The 19,906-nt window shown below is 36.7% G+C and overlaps 1 protein-coding gene across 3 annotated transcripts in view; it reads left to right on the top strand.

Annotated features, from left to right (window-relative positions):
- The window catches only part of CACNA2D1 (calcium voltage-gated channel auxiliary subunit alpha2delta 1), a 341,896-nt gene that overhangs the window by 306,086 nt on the left and 15,904 nt on the right, over window positions 1-19,906 (top strand). For 2 of the 3 annotated variants that reach the window (XM_088523514.1, XM_088523513.1), the window contains exons 21-33: window positions 1,392-1,453; window positions 3,380-3,456; window positions 5,395-5,455; window positions 7,006-7,103; window positions 9,860-9,944; window positions 10,179-10,241; window positions 11,728-11,831; window positions 13,022-13,108; window positions 13,473-13,540; window positions 14,930-14,968; window positions 16,206-16,277; window positions 16,752-16,904; window positions 16,997-17,049. In XM_088523514.1, coding sequence (XP_088379640.1) covers window positions 1,392-1,453; window positions 3,380-3,456; window positions 5,395-5,455; window positions 7,006-7,103; window positions 9,860-9,944; window positions 10,179-10,241; window positions 11,728-11,831; window positions 13,022-13,108; window positions 13,473-13,540; window positions 14,930-14,968; window positions 16,206-16,277; window positions 16,752-16,904; window positions 16,997-17,049 — 1,022 coding nt within the window. Of the gene's footprint in view, window positions 1-1,391; window positions 1,454-3,379; window positions 3,472-5,394; window positions 5,456-7,005; window positions 7,104-9,859; window positions 9,945-10,178; window positions 10,242-11,727; window positions 11,832-13,021; window positions 13,109-13,472; window positions 13,541-14,929; window positions 14,969-16,205; window positions 16,278-16,751; window positions 16,905-16,996; window positions 17,050-19,906 lie in introns of all 3 variants that reach the window. The other variant, XM_088523511.1, reaches the window with a different exon arrangement.

The raw sequence follows: 19,906 nt of genomic DNA, 5'->3' as shown, positions 1-19,906 counted from the left end.
TATATTTGCTTACAAAAAGGGCTGATATGGTTCGGAGGTGACAGTTGCAGTCTTGAGGCTTGGAATTAATGAGATAGAGCTCATAGCACATGTGGGGGGATGTGCTGGAGTCTCCCAAGGCATTGGAGGCTTCTCAGCTCTCAGAGGAGATGCCAGAGCACTGAAAGCATTGCTGCAAGTGGACAGCTGCGGTGAGCGGTGGAGACAGGTCCCCAAAGCTGCAGTAACGTATGCAGAGCTCTACGGCAGTGCCCACCTGGTGGTGGGACAGCCCAGTGACAACCCAGGCAGAGGTAAATGGGAGCAGACGCAGGAGGATGTGCGATATGCTGAGTTGTCTTTGACAAAATGTAATCATAAGGTCACAGTTGTGTTCTTAAATATAAATAGCCTTAGGAAGGAATCTGCTCAGCTATCCTTTTACCTCAAATATGAAATGTATCAGAACACTAGCCACTAATATAAGCTTTCTTTCTTTTTTTTTCTTTACCAAAATGACTTTCAAATTATTTACACCTGTTTTGCTGTGCTGGAAAGAGCAGCAGCCAGATAGTGAGAAGGTATCAAAACATGAAGGTCCTACAAAAAAACATCTTTTCTTCATAATCATGGTCATTCCTATTTTAGCCCAGAGAAAGAAAGACCGTAAACATACATCTGTGATACCTTTCACTCTTATTTGTAGTATTGCAGTGTAACTACTGCACTGACTTTATATCAGGCATACTTATAAGTCTTTGACTGCAAAATAATGATACATCTCAGATGGCATAAACCAGTAATTTTTGAACTTAGAAAATCAAATAAAACTATTTCAGCCAAGTGCATTATTAATGATTAAATCAGTGGGGAGCTGTGGGACTGTATCTGTCATGTCAGTTTTTACACAAAAAGAAAAGGAATGGTAAAGTTTATTTTAGTGTACCAAGTTAATTTTTTAAAAAACCCTTATTTCATGATAAATTTTACCCAAACGGAAGAATCTCCTAATGAGCTTAAAGCAATCCGTTAAGACAATCTCATCTTTTATCTCATTTAAAGCAAAGAGGAAAAGATTTGTATAAATTGATCTAACAAATATAAAATGGTATATATTAAGTAATATTTATGCCTGATTTTATTTGAATTTGTATTTGAGGGTTTTTTTGCTGTTCAATAAAAAAGATGCAAATCAATGTTTTGCATTATATAATTTTGAGAATTGTTTAAGAAAAAGCAGTTGCAGCTCAACTCAATCTTTCAATGAAATAGTCGAAATAAATAAATCCCAATTAATTAAGGAAATCCTGACAGATTTGTGCTGGATTTTACACTCTGTTTCTCAAGAAAATGAAGTTATTGTTGAACCATGTGAGTTAATAATTTCTTTGTTCACCAATGTTGCTTTGTAGAGATATATCGATAAAGGAAATAGAACATATACATGGACTGCTGTGAATGGCACTGATTACAGGTAACTGATTTATCTTCTGTGGCAGTATTTTTTATTTTGCACTTTTTTTTTTCATCCCTCCTCTGAAATTTGTACCTAATTGTGATTGATCAGTTTTTAACTAACTAGCACTGATATTGCTTTGCATGTAAAAAAAATACGGTAAATGGCAGCAAAAAGAAATTAAGTGACAGTGAAAGGCATACCCAACTTGAATACAGTATTGCAACGTGCATTATTTCAATCTTCTTTTTAACCATACAAACCTGTGGTGTCAGAGGGCAAGTGGCAACCTGATATCATCCAGAAGAAATAAAGGTTTACCAAGTCCCATAACATTAAAGCTCCTTTAGCTCAAAACTGAGTGTTGCTAAATGGTAGTAAAATTGAATCTGCTTTCTTGTCTTCAGTGTCCAGTTTAGGTTGCAGGACCTTGCAGATCTGAGTATATCATCATTAAAAAAGTCATTGTTGATGTAAGAATTTAGGTGCATTATGCAGAATTAGAAACAAGGATTTTTAATGCTATACATGTATAGTGTTTTGGAGAAGTAATTTTTTTTTTGTGGTAGGGTCTGTAGTACTGACTTCTCTTTGCTTCTGGGCACTGTACAGACATACAACTAATGACAATGCACAGGTTAATTTGTATGCAAAGTCAAACAAAATTAATTTTAACAACTGAATGTAAATGTAAAACTTCGTATTTTATTCTATGCTGACTAGCTTCTGTCTTTTTACTCAGTAAGAAAAAAAGTTTACTTTTTTTAATCATGGTATGCCACCTAGCAATATGTAAAGAAACACATTTGATTTATAGGACTTCTTAATTCTTACTAAGCTTCCTGGCATGAGATACAGTAATCTTTCTGTAAAGTCACATTGCAGAAAGCCCATTAAATATAAAATTATAGATTTTAATTAGCAGTTTCTGTTAGCAATAACCCCTAATGACAGGTAAACTGCTAGTGATTTCCCCAGAGAAGCATTGGTAGAAGGCTATTGCTAAATATTCAGCAATCTCACATTCTATTTAAATGGCAAATGTATTGTTAAATGTCATCTCTTTTATGGCCCAGTTGTGCAACTTGTTTTCATGTTAATTCCTGTAGTTACCCATTAGAACCCGTTGCAGTTCTATATTCATTAAAACTGAGTGCAAATATTAAGGCTGTGATGTGGGAGATGATGATACATCTCTGATGATGATTTGTACCTGCTGCCCTACACGTAGCTTTTTAGAGGTAAACTTCCATGCATTTGGTGAAGAGAATCTCTGTAATAAGTTAACGCATATATATATATATATGCATTATATACATATTAAAAAAAACTAAAAGAAGTAATACTGTAAATGCATTGCAAATCTTAATATGTTATGCAATGGTATTCAAAGGTTATTAGTGGTGACTGCATCATTCTGGAAACATTTTACTTCTTGAAGGTAATGTGAATTCAAATACTGCAAGATATTAGTAACAGGACAACCAGTCATCATATGCGGCTTACCCATTAGTGCAGTTCTATATGCTGTTTTACAGTTAATGACCCCCTGACATGTATTACATTTGTCAAATGTGATGTGCCAAGTGTGATGAAGATACAGGAGACTGTATCATGTTACTGTTTAGAATAATATGTCCATAAAGAAAATTCCTTGCTTACAGATGAAGTACATTTATGCCTAAATGCATAAAAAAGAATCAAAATAAATGCTGGGAACTTCAAGACTGGGCCACGAACCTCCCTGTATCTTTTAGAAAATATGGGGCTAATGTGTCACTAAATGGCTATCTCATCTCACAGTGATTCAGCTTCCAAAGTTGTTCATTACTTTAATAGCACATGCTAAAATGCTAAAATTAGGAAAGTGCTTCAGATAACATAAGTGTTCTTTCTGACTTTTTGTTTGTTTGTTTGTTTATACTTCTCTAATCTCTATTGCAGTTTGGCATTGGTATTACCATCATACAGCTTTTATTATATTAAAGCCAAAATAGAAGAACCAATAATTCAAGCTAGATGTAAGTACTATGAAGGTTGCCTAGTTTTGTTGAACTATTGCCAAGGCTTAGATTTACTTAAAAATACAATGTTAAAAATTCATAAAATTTGTGGAATTTAATGTTATCATGATGTACCCAAAATCTGTAGCAATGATTCTAACCCATTCTAACATCTAAGGTACAAGAAATATTCTACATAGCTAGAATATGTGCAGGTACCCCGATTTCACTGACAACCCCTTTCCCCTTGCTACGTACCTGTAGAATCATTGCTTTGTGTATCCTCTGTTGCTGTCATTTTAAGGGTCTGGATACTAATATTCTCATTCTATTAGCCAAATATTATGATTTAGACTATAGCAGCAAAGCCTCTTTTGTTATTTTTTGCAGCAGTTACAGTACTACATCTACCAAATTACCTTTAGAAATAGATTAGTAAGAGAGTGCTGTTTAGTTTGGCTGCAGCTGCTTCTTTATGTTGCACTTTATTAAGTAGTTTTAGTGGATGTTTGTGATACATTTTTTAATTAGACTAATTTCAAGCTGTTCACAGATTCTGGAGAGATAATGGGAAATGATACTTGTGAGTATTCAAAAGCTTTTGTTTATTAGATGTAGTTTAGCTGTGATGTGAGTAGACAAAATAGAGCCCATCTCATCCTTTTAACTTTATCCAAGTTTTACAATAAACTTGACCAAGTAGGTAGATAAGTACAAAATCAGAAAAACGTGATAAAGATTTTTGACAGTCTCTTAGTTCAGAGAAAACTTGATTAGCATAAGTCGCCATTCTCTTCCATCACGTCTGGATATGAGATGGAATATGGCAAGTTTTTACTAAAAAGTGAATTTGTGTTATTAATTTTGTAGCATTGTCATTTACCGAGTAGCTCAAAGTTAGGTCTCAGTGAATGAATATGGTTCTCTTTATGGACTAGCTTGTCTAGTTTTGCACTCAGGTCAATATAACCTGCAAAGCAGACCCTTGAAATAGCCGCAGTATGTGGAAGGTACTTGAGAAGTAATGGGCCCGGGCATGTTCTTCAGTCTTCAGAGATGTTTGTCTTTTTTTCCAGACTACAGCTGTACATAAACTGAACCTTTGATCTATCTATGCACAATATTTTTATTCAAGGGGCTGTTTGAATAAAATATTGGTTTGTGACCCCTTTTGCTTTACCCTGTTTTTTTTCTGTTTCCCTGCTTTCTCTTTCTGATGGATAGTGGCAATCAAAAAGGGCAAGTATATTCTTGTTGCTCAATTTCCTTCTGTTTACTACAGTTGATATTTTTTCACTATATTTCTATTCCTACTGGACATTCTCCTCTGTATTTGTCATCTCAGGATTTCTGCCATTATCATTGGGTACCAGAGCTAGAAAAGGCAAAATAAAAGATGAAAAATGTTTTTGTTGCTTTTGTTTTCATGCACATTTCAGTATGTGGCTAATCTCTCTAATCCTTGTTTGTTTGGTCCTGTCATCTAATTCGATGACACCAGTTTTTTAAAGCTGTTATTTCCAGTAGCATTTAACGTGATTTTTTGTTAAGCTAAGTTTGTAAAACCTATTGCTGAAAGTACCATAAACAATGATTTGTCATTGTGTTCTAGCTGCTCAGTTTCCCAAATATTTCTTTGTATCAGATTGTAATTCTAATGAAAATGTGCCACACATTTTCATGTTTTCATGTTAATTAAATGTCATGTCTAACTAAATTGTTACCGAAACTTTATTGTTGCCAGATGTGTTGTATATAATAATCAAGTAATTTCTTCCCACAGTCTGAAATACTGACAGCTATACAATGTAGTAGTAGGAAAGTATTCCAAACTAAACATTTCTTTCTAAATTCAAGAATGCATGCAAAAGCTAGTCTAATAATTCAGGAAAAAAAAAAGGCGGGGGGCGGAATGAGCCTGGTTTCTTATGTGATGTTTTCTCTTCATCTTTTTAGACTCAGAAACACTGAAGCCTGAACATTTTGATGAAGCTGGCTATACATTTATAGCACCAAGGTTGGTCACCTTGCTAGTAGGAAGCATTATTTCAGCAGGAATTAGGAAATTTGGTAATTGGGTAATCAGTAAAATCTGAACTGTTGAGATCTGATATTTAAGCAGATTATTACCTTTATTCATTTCCCGTAGCTGTGACTTTTAAGACTTTGCTGTCTTATCCAGTAGCTTCTCATTTGTAAAGGGGTGCAATAATAGCCACATCTTCAGGTTTTCTGCTTTGTTTGTTTTTTTAAGAAATACTTGGACAGACCTCTTTAGTTCATCAAGTTAATGAAGTTTATAGAGTTTGTTTAAAAAAAGAGCCTTCCTCTTTATTGTTGTGTCCTTCCAATTTATTGTACTCTCCAGATTTTGTTTAAAATTGAACATAATTAGTCCTAGTCAAAATCCAACATATGCCTGCAGAAATCCCAGTGACTATTATTTTGCATGCTTGTATACAGTGAATTGACCAATAATATATTGTTTGATTGTATTACATTATGTAAATGACAGTAGTTTACTGTTTATGTTTTGCATGTATGTGCGTGTATGTGGTATGTGCCATATAAAAATTAAGAATTCTCAGAGGATATGATCTCATTACATAAATGCAACCCTAGCTGAGCAGTAAGTGACTATCTCTCTGACAGCGATCAAAATATTTTCCCATACAGCCTTACCTAGTGAGAGTTTAAATTTACTGCACATTTGCTTGTTGAGTTCATAGACTCTATTGGACCCTAAAGTTATATCAACCATGGGGATTGCAGTAGTGCCAACCACCCTTCACACAACATGCTAATAAAAGTTTCTGACCTTTGTATAACTTTTAAGTAATTACTATAGCTAATACTGCTAAAGCAATTGCCTGAATTCTGTTAACAGACAGAGGGAGATTCTGTCCAAAATGGAGGCATTTTAAGCCATCTAGGTAGTCTTCAATGTTGAGAGCACGATGGAGTGACTTGGTCCTTCTCTCTGAGATCTCCAAGGACTGGAGCATTGGTGTGGCCTGGCAGTTTACTCGCAGTATCTGTCCACATTCAGGGAGCAGCATCTGTCCCACCATGACCAGTCAATCCCAAGTTAGTTTGGCCCTTTCCTGTGCTGATCTTCTAGAAAAGCCCATAGTGAGGATCGTCAGGGGACTGGGTTCAACCTTGAACCACTAATTGCCTATTTCTGGGTGAGTTTTCTAAGCAGCGAAATATCACGAAGACTACAGAGGGCACCACTGCTTCATCAGGCATGTTATCCTCAAATAAAAATGACATGGAAAGAAAGTATCTATGATATCCTCCGCCATCAATAGTAGACATATTAGAACTTCTTGTAGAACTTCTGTAGCCTGTAGCCATTTGAAAATATCTAGTTTCACCAAACATTGGAAAAGGTTGAGTTTGGAAAATGGGTCTATGAGAGCTTGGTTGAATATCCCTCTGCAAATCTACAGAGGAACTTTTGTTTCTTTGGCTAGGATCCCACAGTCCTGCTTGAACTTAGGAATACTTGAGTTTCAAAAGCATGTTAAATAAAGCTGACAAGACTGTTTTGGTATTTTTCAGAGAATACTGTAATGATGTAAAAAAATCAGAAAACAACACGGAATTTCTATTAAATTTCAATGAATTTATTGATAGAAATACTCCAAGCAGTCCTTCATGTAAGTATTCTTCCCTGTTTACTCAAATTTTGCCTTTAGGAAAATACTTATTTGTAAACAAGTTAGTCAAAGTGACATCTTACATGTCCAAGTCCATGTTTTGAAGTTTTATCTTTACTTTTTAAAAAACAGAATTATATCTGGCAGTGGATTTTTCTACCCAAAATTGAGATTCTAAAATTAATTTGCAGTTTTCTGCATTTAATTAGAAATGATTGCACTGCTGCAGTGGTGGACCCTGAGCTTCAGGGTGGTACTCATATTGAAATTGGGTCCTAAACTCTCTTTACAGTGAGTGAGGAAAGCAAGGCATTCAAACAAACTGTTGTTAATGTGTTGTTCAAACAAAGAATTCAATGTCTGGATTTGTTTATTTATATATAAATAATTCTCATTATTAATCACTTTTAAACATATGGATATTTTTTCCTTATTTTTCCCAAGTCTTTTTGACATTTTGCTCAGTGGATCAACTTGAGGGGAAGGCCAGGCCTTCTTACATAGTAGTTTTCATCCAGAAAAGAGAAATATATATATATATCTATCATAAGAATATCTTTGCTAGACCACATAACTGAAGGGATGTAAGCTTAGTAAGCAATCTTTTTATACTGAAACTGTCTTATATGGCTGTTTGTTATCGTTTTTCTATATAATGATCTCACTCACTAATAAATCACTGTCTATCTGATATTTGATTGAACCCCTTGATTCAGTCTAGGAAGAGGAAGCTTTCATTTCAAATGACTAAACTGGTGAATAAATGAAAATACTAGTTTATTAGGTACCAGTTTTATAAACTGATTTTGAGGACACATTTAATGATAATGTAGTGTACACCAGGACTTGTAAGTAATTATGACAAATAAAATACACAATTTTTGCTAGGTTTCATTTTGAAATTTACTATAAAATTTCCTTTTTTTCTTTTGCTTTCTCTAATAATTTGAAGTTATGTAAAATACTCTTAGAAAAAGAAATAATTCTGACAGAAGGAAGCAACAACTATTAGAATTATATACTTGGTAAAAGCTGTTATTTTTGACTCATTTCATTTAATCTTAGCCAGTTTTTAGCCAAGAAGTCTAAACTAGCTGTGCCAGCTACTTCTGTCACTACTAAGGGGACAGTAAGAGCTATTCACCCTACTTGTCTCAGACATCTACTTTATATAGGCAAGTACCACTTTTGGGAGATATGTGGTTTACCAGGGCATTCTAAGCCAAAGGTACAGCTAACAAAATAGTGGCTGTCCATACTAGCAGAGCAAAATACTGCTGTAAGACATACATTGATTCTTATATGTGGATAGACTTCCCGTTTAATTTCCAAGAAAATGTGAATGCAGCAAGGCCTTCCAAATCCGATCCATGGGAAAGTTAGTAGGGCCTTTTCATTTGTTACAGATGAAGAAATACTTCTAAAACAGTACCCTGAACTTATGTTACATACTGTACCACAGCAGCATGCGGGTGAATTGGCAGGTGGGTCTGGGGCATTAGACACAGTTTAACAGGGTGACCTGCCTGAATAATGTGCATGTCTTAATTAGTATTAAATTAACGTGCAGTGTCTCATGCTGGTAGATCAGAGCTTGTGATCAGAGCTAGCTCTGTGTATAGCATGCTTAAGCATTTAGATTTCATTTGGTTTTACCACAAACCATTTTTGCTAGGGCTTGCAAAACTTTTTAATACCAAAATACTGTATTCATCAATTTATTCTGGGAAAGCAGTTTGAATTTGCATTTTTTTAATGAAAGATTCAGTCTGAGTTTCCTGGAATCGGAAACTCAGGGTAAAACCCAGGGCACATCATGGATCTGTACCATGCGAAAGTGAAAAGTCTCTCTTTGTGTGTTTCTATCTTTCCCAGAAGGAGATTTCAGTCCTCTCTGCAGGGCAGAGCTCTTGGAGTTTTGCCTAGATCAGATTTGAGCTGTACCTTCCAGTCATGGTTGTGACACGGATGTGCTCTGTGCCATGGAAGTCCAAGTGCCAGAATTTTCCTTTACGTTGCCCAGTTCCAGTTTGGCCCTGCTTTTGCTTCTTTACTCTCATTTTTCCACAGCAATAAAATGAATCTTAATATACTTTCTTAGTTGACCTTTCTAAGAACTTTCTCATGCAAAGTGGTGCTGAGAAGGACCCTTGAGAAGCACTGACTCAGACCTTCTGTTCAAAATTACTTAAAAAGAACAAATTTATCTGAGTTATTTATCCAAAATTAGTTTATTTCCCTGTGCCCGTTTTTGGGTAAATGACAATATATTTTTCAGACGCCAATACGTAACTGAGTAAAATAAATGTATATTGTAGTCAAATTATCTCAAGTTTCGTACTTAAAGTAAGAATTAAGTGTTGTTTAATTACGTGCTTTGAGAAACTGGGATGACGAAAGTTTGAATGAAAACATGATTTAAAAATGATTTAATCTCCAAATTCAATCCAGAGGCCTTACAGAATTGGGACCTTTTCCCTTAAGTAATTTGCTTATTCCTACAATGCAAAAAAAAAAAAAAAAAAAAAAAAAGAATTTATTCTTTTAGTGAAAACAATGAGGGAAAAGCTTAAATGTAGCCAGCAATTTCCAGAATGGTCCATTTAACAGTAAGTACTTGAAGCAACTTGAAGTTAATCTGAGAGAAGTGGCCCAATTTTCAGAGGCAGTAGCATCTTGATGACTTCACATCTCATTTTAACAATTTAATAAAACTCAATGTCAGACTGTTTCAGCTGTCTTAACTCTTTTGCTAGGTAATACTGATATGATCATTAGAGTTTTGCTGGATGCAGGATTTACAAATGATCTTGCTCAACATTACTGGAGTAAGCTGTCTTTGTAAGTATTATTTTCATTGGTTTTGATTTTTTTATGAATTAGTTTGAAAATCAAATTATTTCTGGTGATTTACTAAAATAGTAGCATTTACACATAGATATATAATGTATACAAACCATTTTTACACAGGGCAGAGATTTAATTCATAATTATGTAGTTAAATGGCAACCATTGACATGGGAACTTGTAAGAATTTCAAGTAGTTTTAATTGTAGTTCTTATTTTTATTTATAGTAATGGAGTTGTTGCACAATTTGTTGTTACGGATGGTGGAATTACTAGAGTATTCCCCAAAAGGTAAGAATCTATTATAAAACAATATAGTATGAAGATGAATTTTGAAATCTCAGATGACTGGAATGACTGGGAATCTCGAAGGCGCTTTCACAGAAACTCTTTAAGTTGTTTTTTCACCATATTCTCCTATACAAAATAGGGAAGTACTCCAGAAACTCTGTTTATGTAATAGGGGTGAATTTTACTTTCAAAGTTCCCCCCACTGATTTACCAGACTGCCTTATAAACCCTTATGGTTTACATGCTGATGGATGCTGACACTTATGCAGAGAAATCTATAGCACCACTTCTGGTGTAGCATCAACTATGAATTCTAGCTAGCTATAGAGTTGCTATTAAATATATATACACATGTATATATACACACACACATATAAATATATACATATACATATATATATATATATATATATTCTGAGATTGTAGGAAGAACGTGACAGAGGAAATGTTAATGATACAACTTAATGTATGGGATACCTGTGCTTAGAAGTTGCTGCTGTTAGTAGTGCCAGTGGAGGGTATGGTCTCAGGGTGTGGTTAGTGTGTACGTACCCCACACCGCTTCCTCGCATCCAAAGCATGCCATTGCAATCCAAGTTTCTCATGGGCGTGAAGTGAGCAGTAGTAAAAAGAGCTCCTTGTGGAGAAAGGTACTTGTGTTACCCCCTGGTTGTTCCCAAGTGTGTTCCTGCCTGACAGAGTGCTAAAGTCCAAGAGCCACAGGCGATTTCCTTTAAACTGTGGGGAGCAGAACATCGGGTGCAAGGAGTTCCAGGGAGAAGAATGTGGCTTTAAAAAAAATGTGGCCTTATCACAGAGTGAAAAAGAGGGTTATGAAAGGGTTCATATTATCAGCTAAACACTCAGCTTCAATCAGTGGGTACCGGTATTCACATATATATGGCAATATGTATGGTAAATGTATCTATGGTATATGGCAAATGTATGTATTTTGTTAGGTTATTTTGTACGTTTCATCAAAATGAGGGATTCCCAATGGATTTTTCTCCCCAAATCAGTTTATTTTTGTTTTGTTATCATTAATAGTATAAAATCTTTTCATATTTCTTAATTTCTCAAATTTCTTAAGAGACAGTATGTGGTATAAAGGTTCGCTTTTATTTTCTTCCAAGTAATGCTGCAGTTGTATTTGTTTAGATGTATCTGAAAAGCAGGAGGTTTGGTCCATGTTGTTCCAAGAATATTCTTTTCCTTATTTTTTTTCAATAAGCTTGTTTTATTAATTGTACCTAGCTGCTAAATCGATGAAAGCTGAGAGTTTTACAAAATGCAGTCATCTAAGCATCAGCTGAAGACTACTATGAATAAATCTTGAAGACTACTATGAATAAATCTAATATTATTTTCACTTGTGAAACATAAATACCTCATGCAGCACAATTTTACTTAGAAGCTATATTTCCTTTTTAAATACATTTCTTTACTCATTTTTGTTTATTTTTTAATTAAAATTTTTCATAAATAGGGCAGGAGAAGATTGGTTGGAAAATGCTGAAACTTACGAAGTCAGCTTCTATAAACGGAGCTTAGATAATGACAACTACATTTTCACAGCTCCGTACTACAACAGTAAGTCCTCACTGTTTTGAAATTCTCACAGCTAGTTGGTCCAATGTAAGTACATTTGTAGGGCGTTTCCTTGCCCGTTAAACTCACTGACCAAGGTTACAGTTATAAAGCGTGACACTTTGTGAGAAAAACAAAGCTGGAACATCACTCAGTATGACAGAAAAAGTACCCAGAAGGGCATTAAACAAGGGAAATAATATCCACTCTGATGTCCCTATATGCTTAGAATTAGCAAAGCCAAGAGGATATGCAGATTTTTCATTTATTATCCTGGACCAGTGGTTTCTACAGATGTTTTGGCAGAATTGTTGTAAAGGAAGGGAAAAAACACTGCATTCAGGGAGACCAACACTGTCTAAACCTTTGCTTCCAAAATCTATTTCCAGTCAGTCAGCGTTATTTGCCAAAAATGATTTCTCTGCCCTGCTGTGAGATTTAAAACCTATATATGCACAATCATAAGTGTATTAGCAAGAGGAGGCTCATTCGTGATGTGGGCAGCATTAACCTTGCCAAGCTCTCCAAAAGCAGATACCACCACAAATGACTTAGTCCTCTCTTAAAACATGTGATCTTTCCATATTGTTATTTTGTATTTATTTATTACTTTCTTCTTTTAAAAAATTAAAATATTAACAAGATAATTGAATAAACTCCCTGAAGCCCTTGTTCATCGGAGACCTTGAGGGAATGTGTTTTAAAATTGCTTTTTCATACTAAGTAGTGCTGAAAACAGGCTGAAGTCTGTCAAAGTAGTAATTGTCAGCTAGGGAGTGGTGTCAGTGTGCTCTCTATTGAAAAATACACAGACGCCGGCGTGATAAAATCTCTGGCTCCGATTCCAGTTTTAATAGAGCTGCTCACATGTAAAGTTATTCATGGCTTTGTTTACTGAAAAAAAAGGCTGCACTAAGTGTATGAAGTCGTGAAACCATGTGCGAAAAATGAATGAAGAAAAATAAACATAATTATTCCTCTTGGTCACCCAGATGTTAGTGGTCTGAGCTATTGCAGGTGATAACAAGAAACACAACTGGGCTAGTGTTTTCAAATAAAAGATTTTGGGGATTGATAGCAGATATTTGAACAATCACTATTTTCAGTTTCAGAGAAAGAGCTTTCTGTTTCATGCTTATCATGCTAACCTCCTTTTTTATTTTATTGTTCCCCCCTTCTTTTTCTCCTCTCAGAAAGCGGTGCCAATAGCTATGAGACAGGGATAATGGTAAGCAAGGCTGTGGAAATAACAATTAATGGGAAGCTTCTGAAACCTGCAGGTAAGGGAGAATGGTGCTGAAATGCTAAATACAGGGGTTGTTTTGTTGTTGCGCCACAGTGGGGTCAGTTAGAATTTTAATTGAGATTTCAAAGGAGCTTCAGTTCATACAACACCGAATTCGCTGAGACTGTTCTATTTTTACTAGTGAAAATCCAGCCACATTTCTGGCAATGTTGCAGTAAGAATACTTAATTTATTAGTCTCATGAAGGGCCCTGGTGATCAGGTAACTGAGCGAAATTAATTTTATTCTTTTTCCAGTGTAAGAAGTTAGAATTTTCTACTTTTTTTTTTCCTTTGGATTCTACAGTTACCTATTTTTTTTCATTTTAGTAAAAATTACTTTTATGTATTTCTTCTTAGTTGTTGGAATAAAAATTGACGCAACAAGCTGGATGGAAAATTTCACAAAAACCACAATCAAAAGCCTGGTAAGCAATTGACCAAGTCTTTTTTGAACTTTATTTGCATTTCTCAAAGCTTCAGATGCAAATAGGTCTAGCAGCTTTTTGTGCCAGAGTCGCACTGCTGCATAGTTGCCAAGTAGTTGTGGGATTTAAATTATTCAAATGCACCAAAAAAAAATCTATGTTGAAACAGGCTGTATTTTGTATGTCTTGCCTTCATAATTATAGTAGATGGATAAAGACAAAGAAAAATGACATATTCTAGTCAGCAGACTCCCTGTAACAGTAAATAAAATCTTCAGAAGAATTGGTTTCAAAAAACTGGAAAAAATAAACCTATTCATATAGAATATTAAGGGTATATAAAGTAGTTACTAGTGAGCATTTATATTACAAGCAATGTCACGACATTTCAACAGAACTTAATGAAACAGATGCTTAACCCTTTCATTCCTTAAATCTGAAGTTTAGGTGGAAATGGGAAGGAAAAAAAGAAGGGGAAAAAAAAAAAGGAATTATTTTGGAATAATGGTGGAATAAAACACGTTTGGAAAGGAGAGACCCAAAATGGAGATGATTATGGGACAGTGGGATGGGGCTCGGCTCCTCAGTTTCTGATATACTAATGCAATCGATCCATTTGTGGGGCCGGTGCAGAAATTAGAGCTGGTGAGCCAAATGCATTGACTGCAATATCAGAGCACCTAAGGACAAAACACACATCTGAGAAAGAGAGAGTAGTGTCTCAGAATGAATTTGGGATGAGTGACTGCAGAACTATCTGGTAGTTGGTTAGCTCCGGACATAATGCAAGGAAACGGTCAATGTGTCTATATGTATTGTGAATATGTATTGCAAGAAAAAGAGAGAAATATTAGTGAACAGAACCACAGAAGCAAACAGAAGGTGGGGAACTTCTTAATCTTATTGGATTTACATGCTTTAGGATTCATGAAACTTGCTGATCTCTTTATGGTCAAAAAAAAGGAAGTGTGGCCATGTGTTTTCTAGTCTTCTCTTGCATCCCCAAAACAGGCAAATGGACATGTTCTCTTGCTTCCATTTTATATTCCCAATAGTAACTTCCTGACAAGTCCCCTGAACTGTAATACATTAAAATCTATTTGTCTCTATATAGCAAGTATTGTCAAAAAGGAAAACATAGCAACGAGTCAGTGAAAGGGATTGTGCTGTTGCTAATTACTGAAGGCAAGTCGTTCACACAGATGCTTCACAACAAATTGCACATACACAAGCCTTCCTCCTCCCACAAGCTCTATGAGGTGGATTAAGACATAGAACATAGATACTGAAAATCAGATCACTTGGTCTTGTCTTGATCACTAAACATTTCTGAGAAATGCAGTTTTGTTTGAAAGTTTTTTTGAAAATGTCTGTGCTTGTGTTTTTTAGTGCAACAGTGAAATCTGTGGCTGTGAAAGAAACAGTATGGTAAGAGTATATTTAGTTTATAAATACCTGGCAGATGATTAAAAATCACTCCTATGCTGTCTAGACCTATCTAAGACCACTCTTCTATCATGATGTTTTCTGAAATTTATAATCAGAAGTCAGTTTATGAAAAAAATGATCATTTGTGTGTTAAGAAAAATGAAGATTAGGAGGGAATAAAAGGGGAAACAGTCAGATAGAATGGCTGTTGCAGAACTTATTGCTATAATGTTATGAGAACTACAGAGAAGAAAAAAACAATATAACGAGTAGAGGCAATAAAGAATGATATGAAGAAAAAACATGAAAAAAATAACAGTAATTTTCAAAGCAAAAGGTGAATTGCAAGGAAAAGGAATGAGTAAAAACAAGAAAAAAAAAGAAAAAAAAAAGCTAAAGAGTACTTTGGATAAAGATAATTGCAAACTGAAAAGCACCAAAGTACCTGTTGTACCCTTCAACAGTTATGAGTCATCTTCCTTTCTCCTGTTTTCAGATCGTTCAGGATTTGGGATCTCATAACTCTGCTAGCACTCAGGAGAGCTGTCACAGTATGAGGTTCAGCCATGTGCTTAAAAGGTTTCTCTGCTGAGGTCTTGAAACTGAAAAAACAAAAAAGTTTCAAGGGGTTTGAAGAATGAGTGTAAAATGCAGGAGTTATAGCAAAAAGAGCACTGGGGGAGGTTGTCTACGTGGTATCACCAGTGTCCCTGTGATCCCTTGTCTACAAGGATGTTCTACACATGCAAAGTACGAGTGGCCAGTGGTCTTCCCACTCCTGCACAAAACAGCCAGCTGAACCCCACTGCCAACCTGGGCAAGAAATGTGAAAACAACAGTGAATATTAAGTAGGGAATCTGCATTTAGGACTTCTGCCATTAAAAGCTGCAAATGGAGAAGAAAGGTCTTTAAGCGTGGCTGAAAGCACACCAGAAGTTGTACTCCATTATTCTGAGTTAAGACTCAAATACTGTGAGGTTTAATAAGGCACTCCTAGAGCTAACAAAGACTTTACAAAACAGCTTTTGAAATTAAGCCACAATGAAGCTTTGATCTGTACAAACATTTGTAAAACTGATAATGCTGCTTCTTATAATTTAATGTTGGCCCTTAGCAATTTAGCCTGAGCCACACAGATCGGAAGATACTTCAGAAGTGTTGAATAAACAAGTGTTTCTCACAGATTGTGTTATGAATCTCTCCTGAAAAAAACATGTTTTTACTTTTTTATAATAGCATGTGGACTGTGTTATCCTTGATGATGGTGGATTTCTTTTGATGTCAAATCGAGATGAGTATACCCAACAGGTATGGATATTTTTAAGTACGGTAAAAATCACTCTCAGCTTGGCCTAAGAGTAGATGTTTCATGTAGATATATTGTGCTCTCCAGAACTTGGAAAAATGGGTCCGAGATTGGAAAAAAAAAGTCTGAATTAAGAAAGAAAAATGCTATAGATAGGGGTAATCACATGCCAGTGCTCAAGCTTGGTCCTAAGCTTTGTTGCAGGGCAGAGATTTAACTGTAGACTTTGATCAGTAATCATGTAATTTGGATGTTAAACGTTCTCTCCCAGGTAATGTGAGAGAAATGATCAGACAGAAACATATATACAGGCAGTATATATACAACAGATATACGGACTCAACCGAATGAGTTTCCTTGAGAAATGAATTAGTGAAAAGAATTCAAAGCTGTTAACTTATTTTTTCCTTCTGTACACATATAAAAGGGGTATCCAGAAGTGCTCTAACTTATTTCCTTGTACTTTCCCACACCAGATTGGAAGATTCTTTGGTGAAATTGACCCTGGCCTGATGCGAAACCTCATTAACGTGTCCTTATATGCCTTCAACAAGTCTTACGACTATCAGTCTGTCTGTGATCCAGAAGAAGAACCAAAACAAGGAGCTGGACTTCGTTCTGCTTACGTGGTCAGTAGGCCCTTGTGAGGTTAGTGACATTCCTTGGAAAGTGTGCAGGTGTCTGTGCCAATAACACAATCTTTGTTCTTTTTTTTTCCCAGCCTACAATAACAGATATTTTGCATTTAGGATGGTGGGCTTCAGCAGCTGCCTGGTAAGCGTTTATGAAAGCTATATATCAAAACTACAGTTATTCAGTGTTATAGACTGGGTTAATCTCTCTCTCTCTCTCTTTTTTTTTTTAATGTTTAGCTATTAAGTCCCCAAACTCCCTTGAAAATTCAATATTTAGTCTACAATCATATCCTAAACTGTTCTTGCCAATCAGAGCCAATATGCTCTGACATTTCAGGAAGTAAGTTGGATGACATATTTGTCCAAGTCTGATGGACTGGTGTGACGATTCAGATGAAATTATTATTTTCAGAATTATTTGTTCCTATTTCAGAACACTTTCTTTCACTTCTTGTAAGAAATCTTAAGAAAATCAGTGTTTGCTCCTCAGTTATCTGAATGCATACAGGCAATAGCAAGTGTAAAGTCTAGTTCAGAATGCAAGATAACCTATACTTTGTTTGGCTGCACATTTAATTAAGGGTTCCCACATAAATTATTTGCTGTTTTTTTTTTGAAACCATAATGTATTGCCTTATATATGTAAGATTCTGTAAAATATCCCACAATGCTGTTCACATTTTGTTTCAAATTTTCCCTTTTTCTTTACTCAAAAAACCTGTAATATAAAAAAAGCACTTTGTTTGATGCTCTCATAATATGTCCTAGTGCTTTTTACCAGCATGGATTCACCAAGGGGAAATCTTGCTTGACTAACCTGATAGCCTTCTATGATGGAATGACCAGCTGGATAGATGAGGGGAGGACCTCACCAAGGCTTTTGACACCGTCCCTCACAACATCCTCCTGGGCAAGCTCCGGAAGTGTGGGATAGATGAGTGGACAGTGAGATGGATTAGGAACTGGCTGGATGGCAGGGCCCAGAGAGTGGTGATCAGCGGTGCAGAGTCTAGTTGGAGGCCTGTAGCTAGCGGGGTCCCCCAGGGGTCAGTCCTTGGTCCAGTCCTGTTCAATTTATTCATCAATGACCTGGATGAAGGCACAGAGTGCTCCCTCAGCAAGTTTGCTGATGATGCCAAACTGGGAGGAGTAGCTGATACCCCAGAGGGCTGCGCTGCCATCCAGAGGGACCTGGACAGACTGGACAACTGGGCAGTGAAAAACCTCATGAAGTTCAACAGGGGCAAATGCAAGGTCCTGCACCTGGGGAGGAATAACCCCAGACACCAGTACAGGCTGCACCGACCTTCTGGAGAGCAGTTCTGCAGAGAGGGACCTGGGCGTCATGGTGGACGACAAGTTGACCATGAGGCAGCAGTGTGCCCTCGTGGCCAAGAAGGCCAATGGGATCCTGGGGTGCATTAAGAAGAGCGTCTCCAGCAGGTGGAAGGAGGTGATCCTGCCCCTCTACTCAGCCCTAGTGAGGCCACATCTGGAGTACTGTGTCCAGTTTTGGGCCCCACAGTACAAGAGGGATGTGGAGCTGCTGGAGAGAGGCCAGCGCAGGGCCACAAGGATGATCAAGGGCCTGGAATATCTGCCCTATGAGGAGAGGCTGAGGAAGCTGGGCCTGTTCAGCCTGGAGAAGAGAAGACTGAGAGGAGACCTGATCAGTGTCTATAAGTACCTCAAGGGAGGCAGTGAGGAGGATGGTGCTGGCCTCGTTTCACTGGTGGCCACTGACAGAACTAGAGGAAATGGCCAGAAACTAAAGCATTAGAAGTTCCACAGGAACTTAAGGAAAAAATTCTTGACAGTGAGGGTGACAGAGCACTGAACAGACTGCCCAGAGAGGTTGTGGAGTCTCCTTCTCTGTAGATCTTCAAAACCCACTTGGATGCAGTCCTGTGCCACGTGCTCTAGGTGACCCTGCGTGTGCAGGGGGGTGGACTAGATGACCTCTAGAGGTCCCTTCCAACCTTAAGCATTCTATGATTCTGTGAGTATTAAATTTATCTTTGACAATGCTTGGTGCATCTTAACACTAAAGAGCCACATAAAAACTTTTCTTTTGACTTGACTTCATGCATAATTAATCTTAGCCACAGAAATAATTTGCCTGTTTCAGAGCCGTGTAGATCAGCTACTTACTTAACCCCAAGCGGGACTGTAACTTGCTGAGCATGGGGTGGTACTTGTGCAGTGCTGTGAATTGTTACCTTGGAGGCCGTCTCATTCTGCTTATTTTTTGTAATAATTGCCAAGCTGGAATAAATTACCCATTTCCTAGATTTAAGAGTTAAAATGTGTAGCAGCTGAACAAATATTTAATGGCTATCTCACAGATAGCACTGTGAGAACTGTTTGTTGTTTTTTATTGTTGGTTACATTTTGTTAACAGCAACAGCTATGGTCTTGGTTTTCTTGAAACAGGAGCAAACCTCAAAAAAAAAAAAAAAAAAAAGATGGGCACTAGTCCAGAAGGGAAACTTGAGCTCTTCTCAAGCAGAGAAACTTTAGTTTAGCGGTGTTCAAGTCAGACACAGTGGTCTGGACTCAATTTAGACCTGAGGTTTGTTCCACGTGATGTTTAACTTGAAAGTACCACATAAAAGTATTTCTATGGACGTTTCTAATGGAGTCTAGGTCAGAAGCAGGCAGAGAAGGCCATTAAGTAAGCAGAGTGAACAGGACAGACCAGAAATGGCTTTGGTGAGGCACCTGGCAAAAGCAAATGCAGAGAAATAAGAGAAAACAGCTTAAAGAAGACTATAGTGTTTCAGGCCACAGTATGGAATTAAAAAGTGAGTGATAATTTGCAAAGTTTATATGGGATACAGCAGCATTTGGTTAAACGAGTGCATAGCATTTTCCCTTCGTGCTCTTTCAACTCAGAAGATCTGACACCGATCTCCCAGGCTGCCTTTTAGCTTGTTCTCTGGAAATGCTGCGGCAAAGCCTGCGTAAGGGCTGGGGAAGGATTACTGTCCTCTCTC

This window comes from Tinamus guttatus, unplaced genomic scaffold (assembly GCF_059628265.1).
Source record: "Tinamus guttatus ecotype Peru unplaced genomic scaffold, ASM5962826v1 Tinamus_guttatus_pri_ptg000193l, whole genome shotgun sequence".
Taxonomy (NCBI): domain Eukaryota; kingdom Metazoa; phylum Chordata; class Aves; order Tinamiformes; family Tinamidae; genus Tinamus; species Tinamus guttatus.
This window is presented reverse-complemented; position numbering and strand designations above follow the sequence as displayed.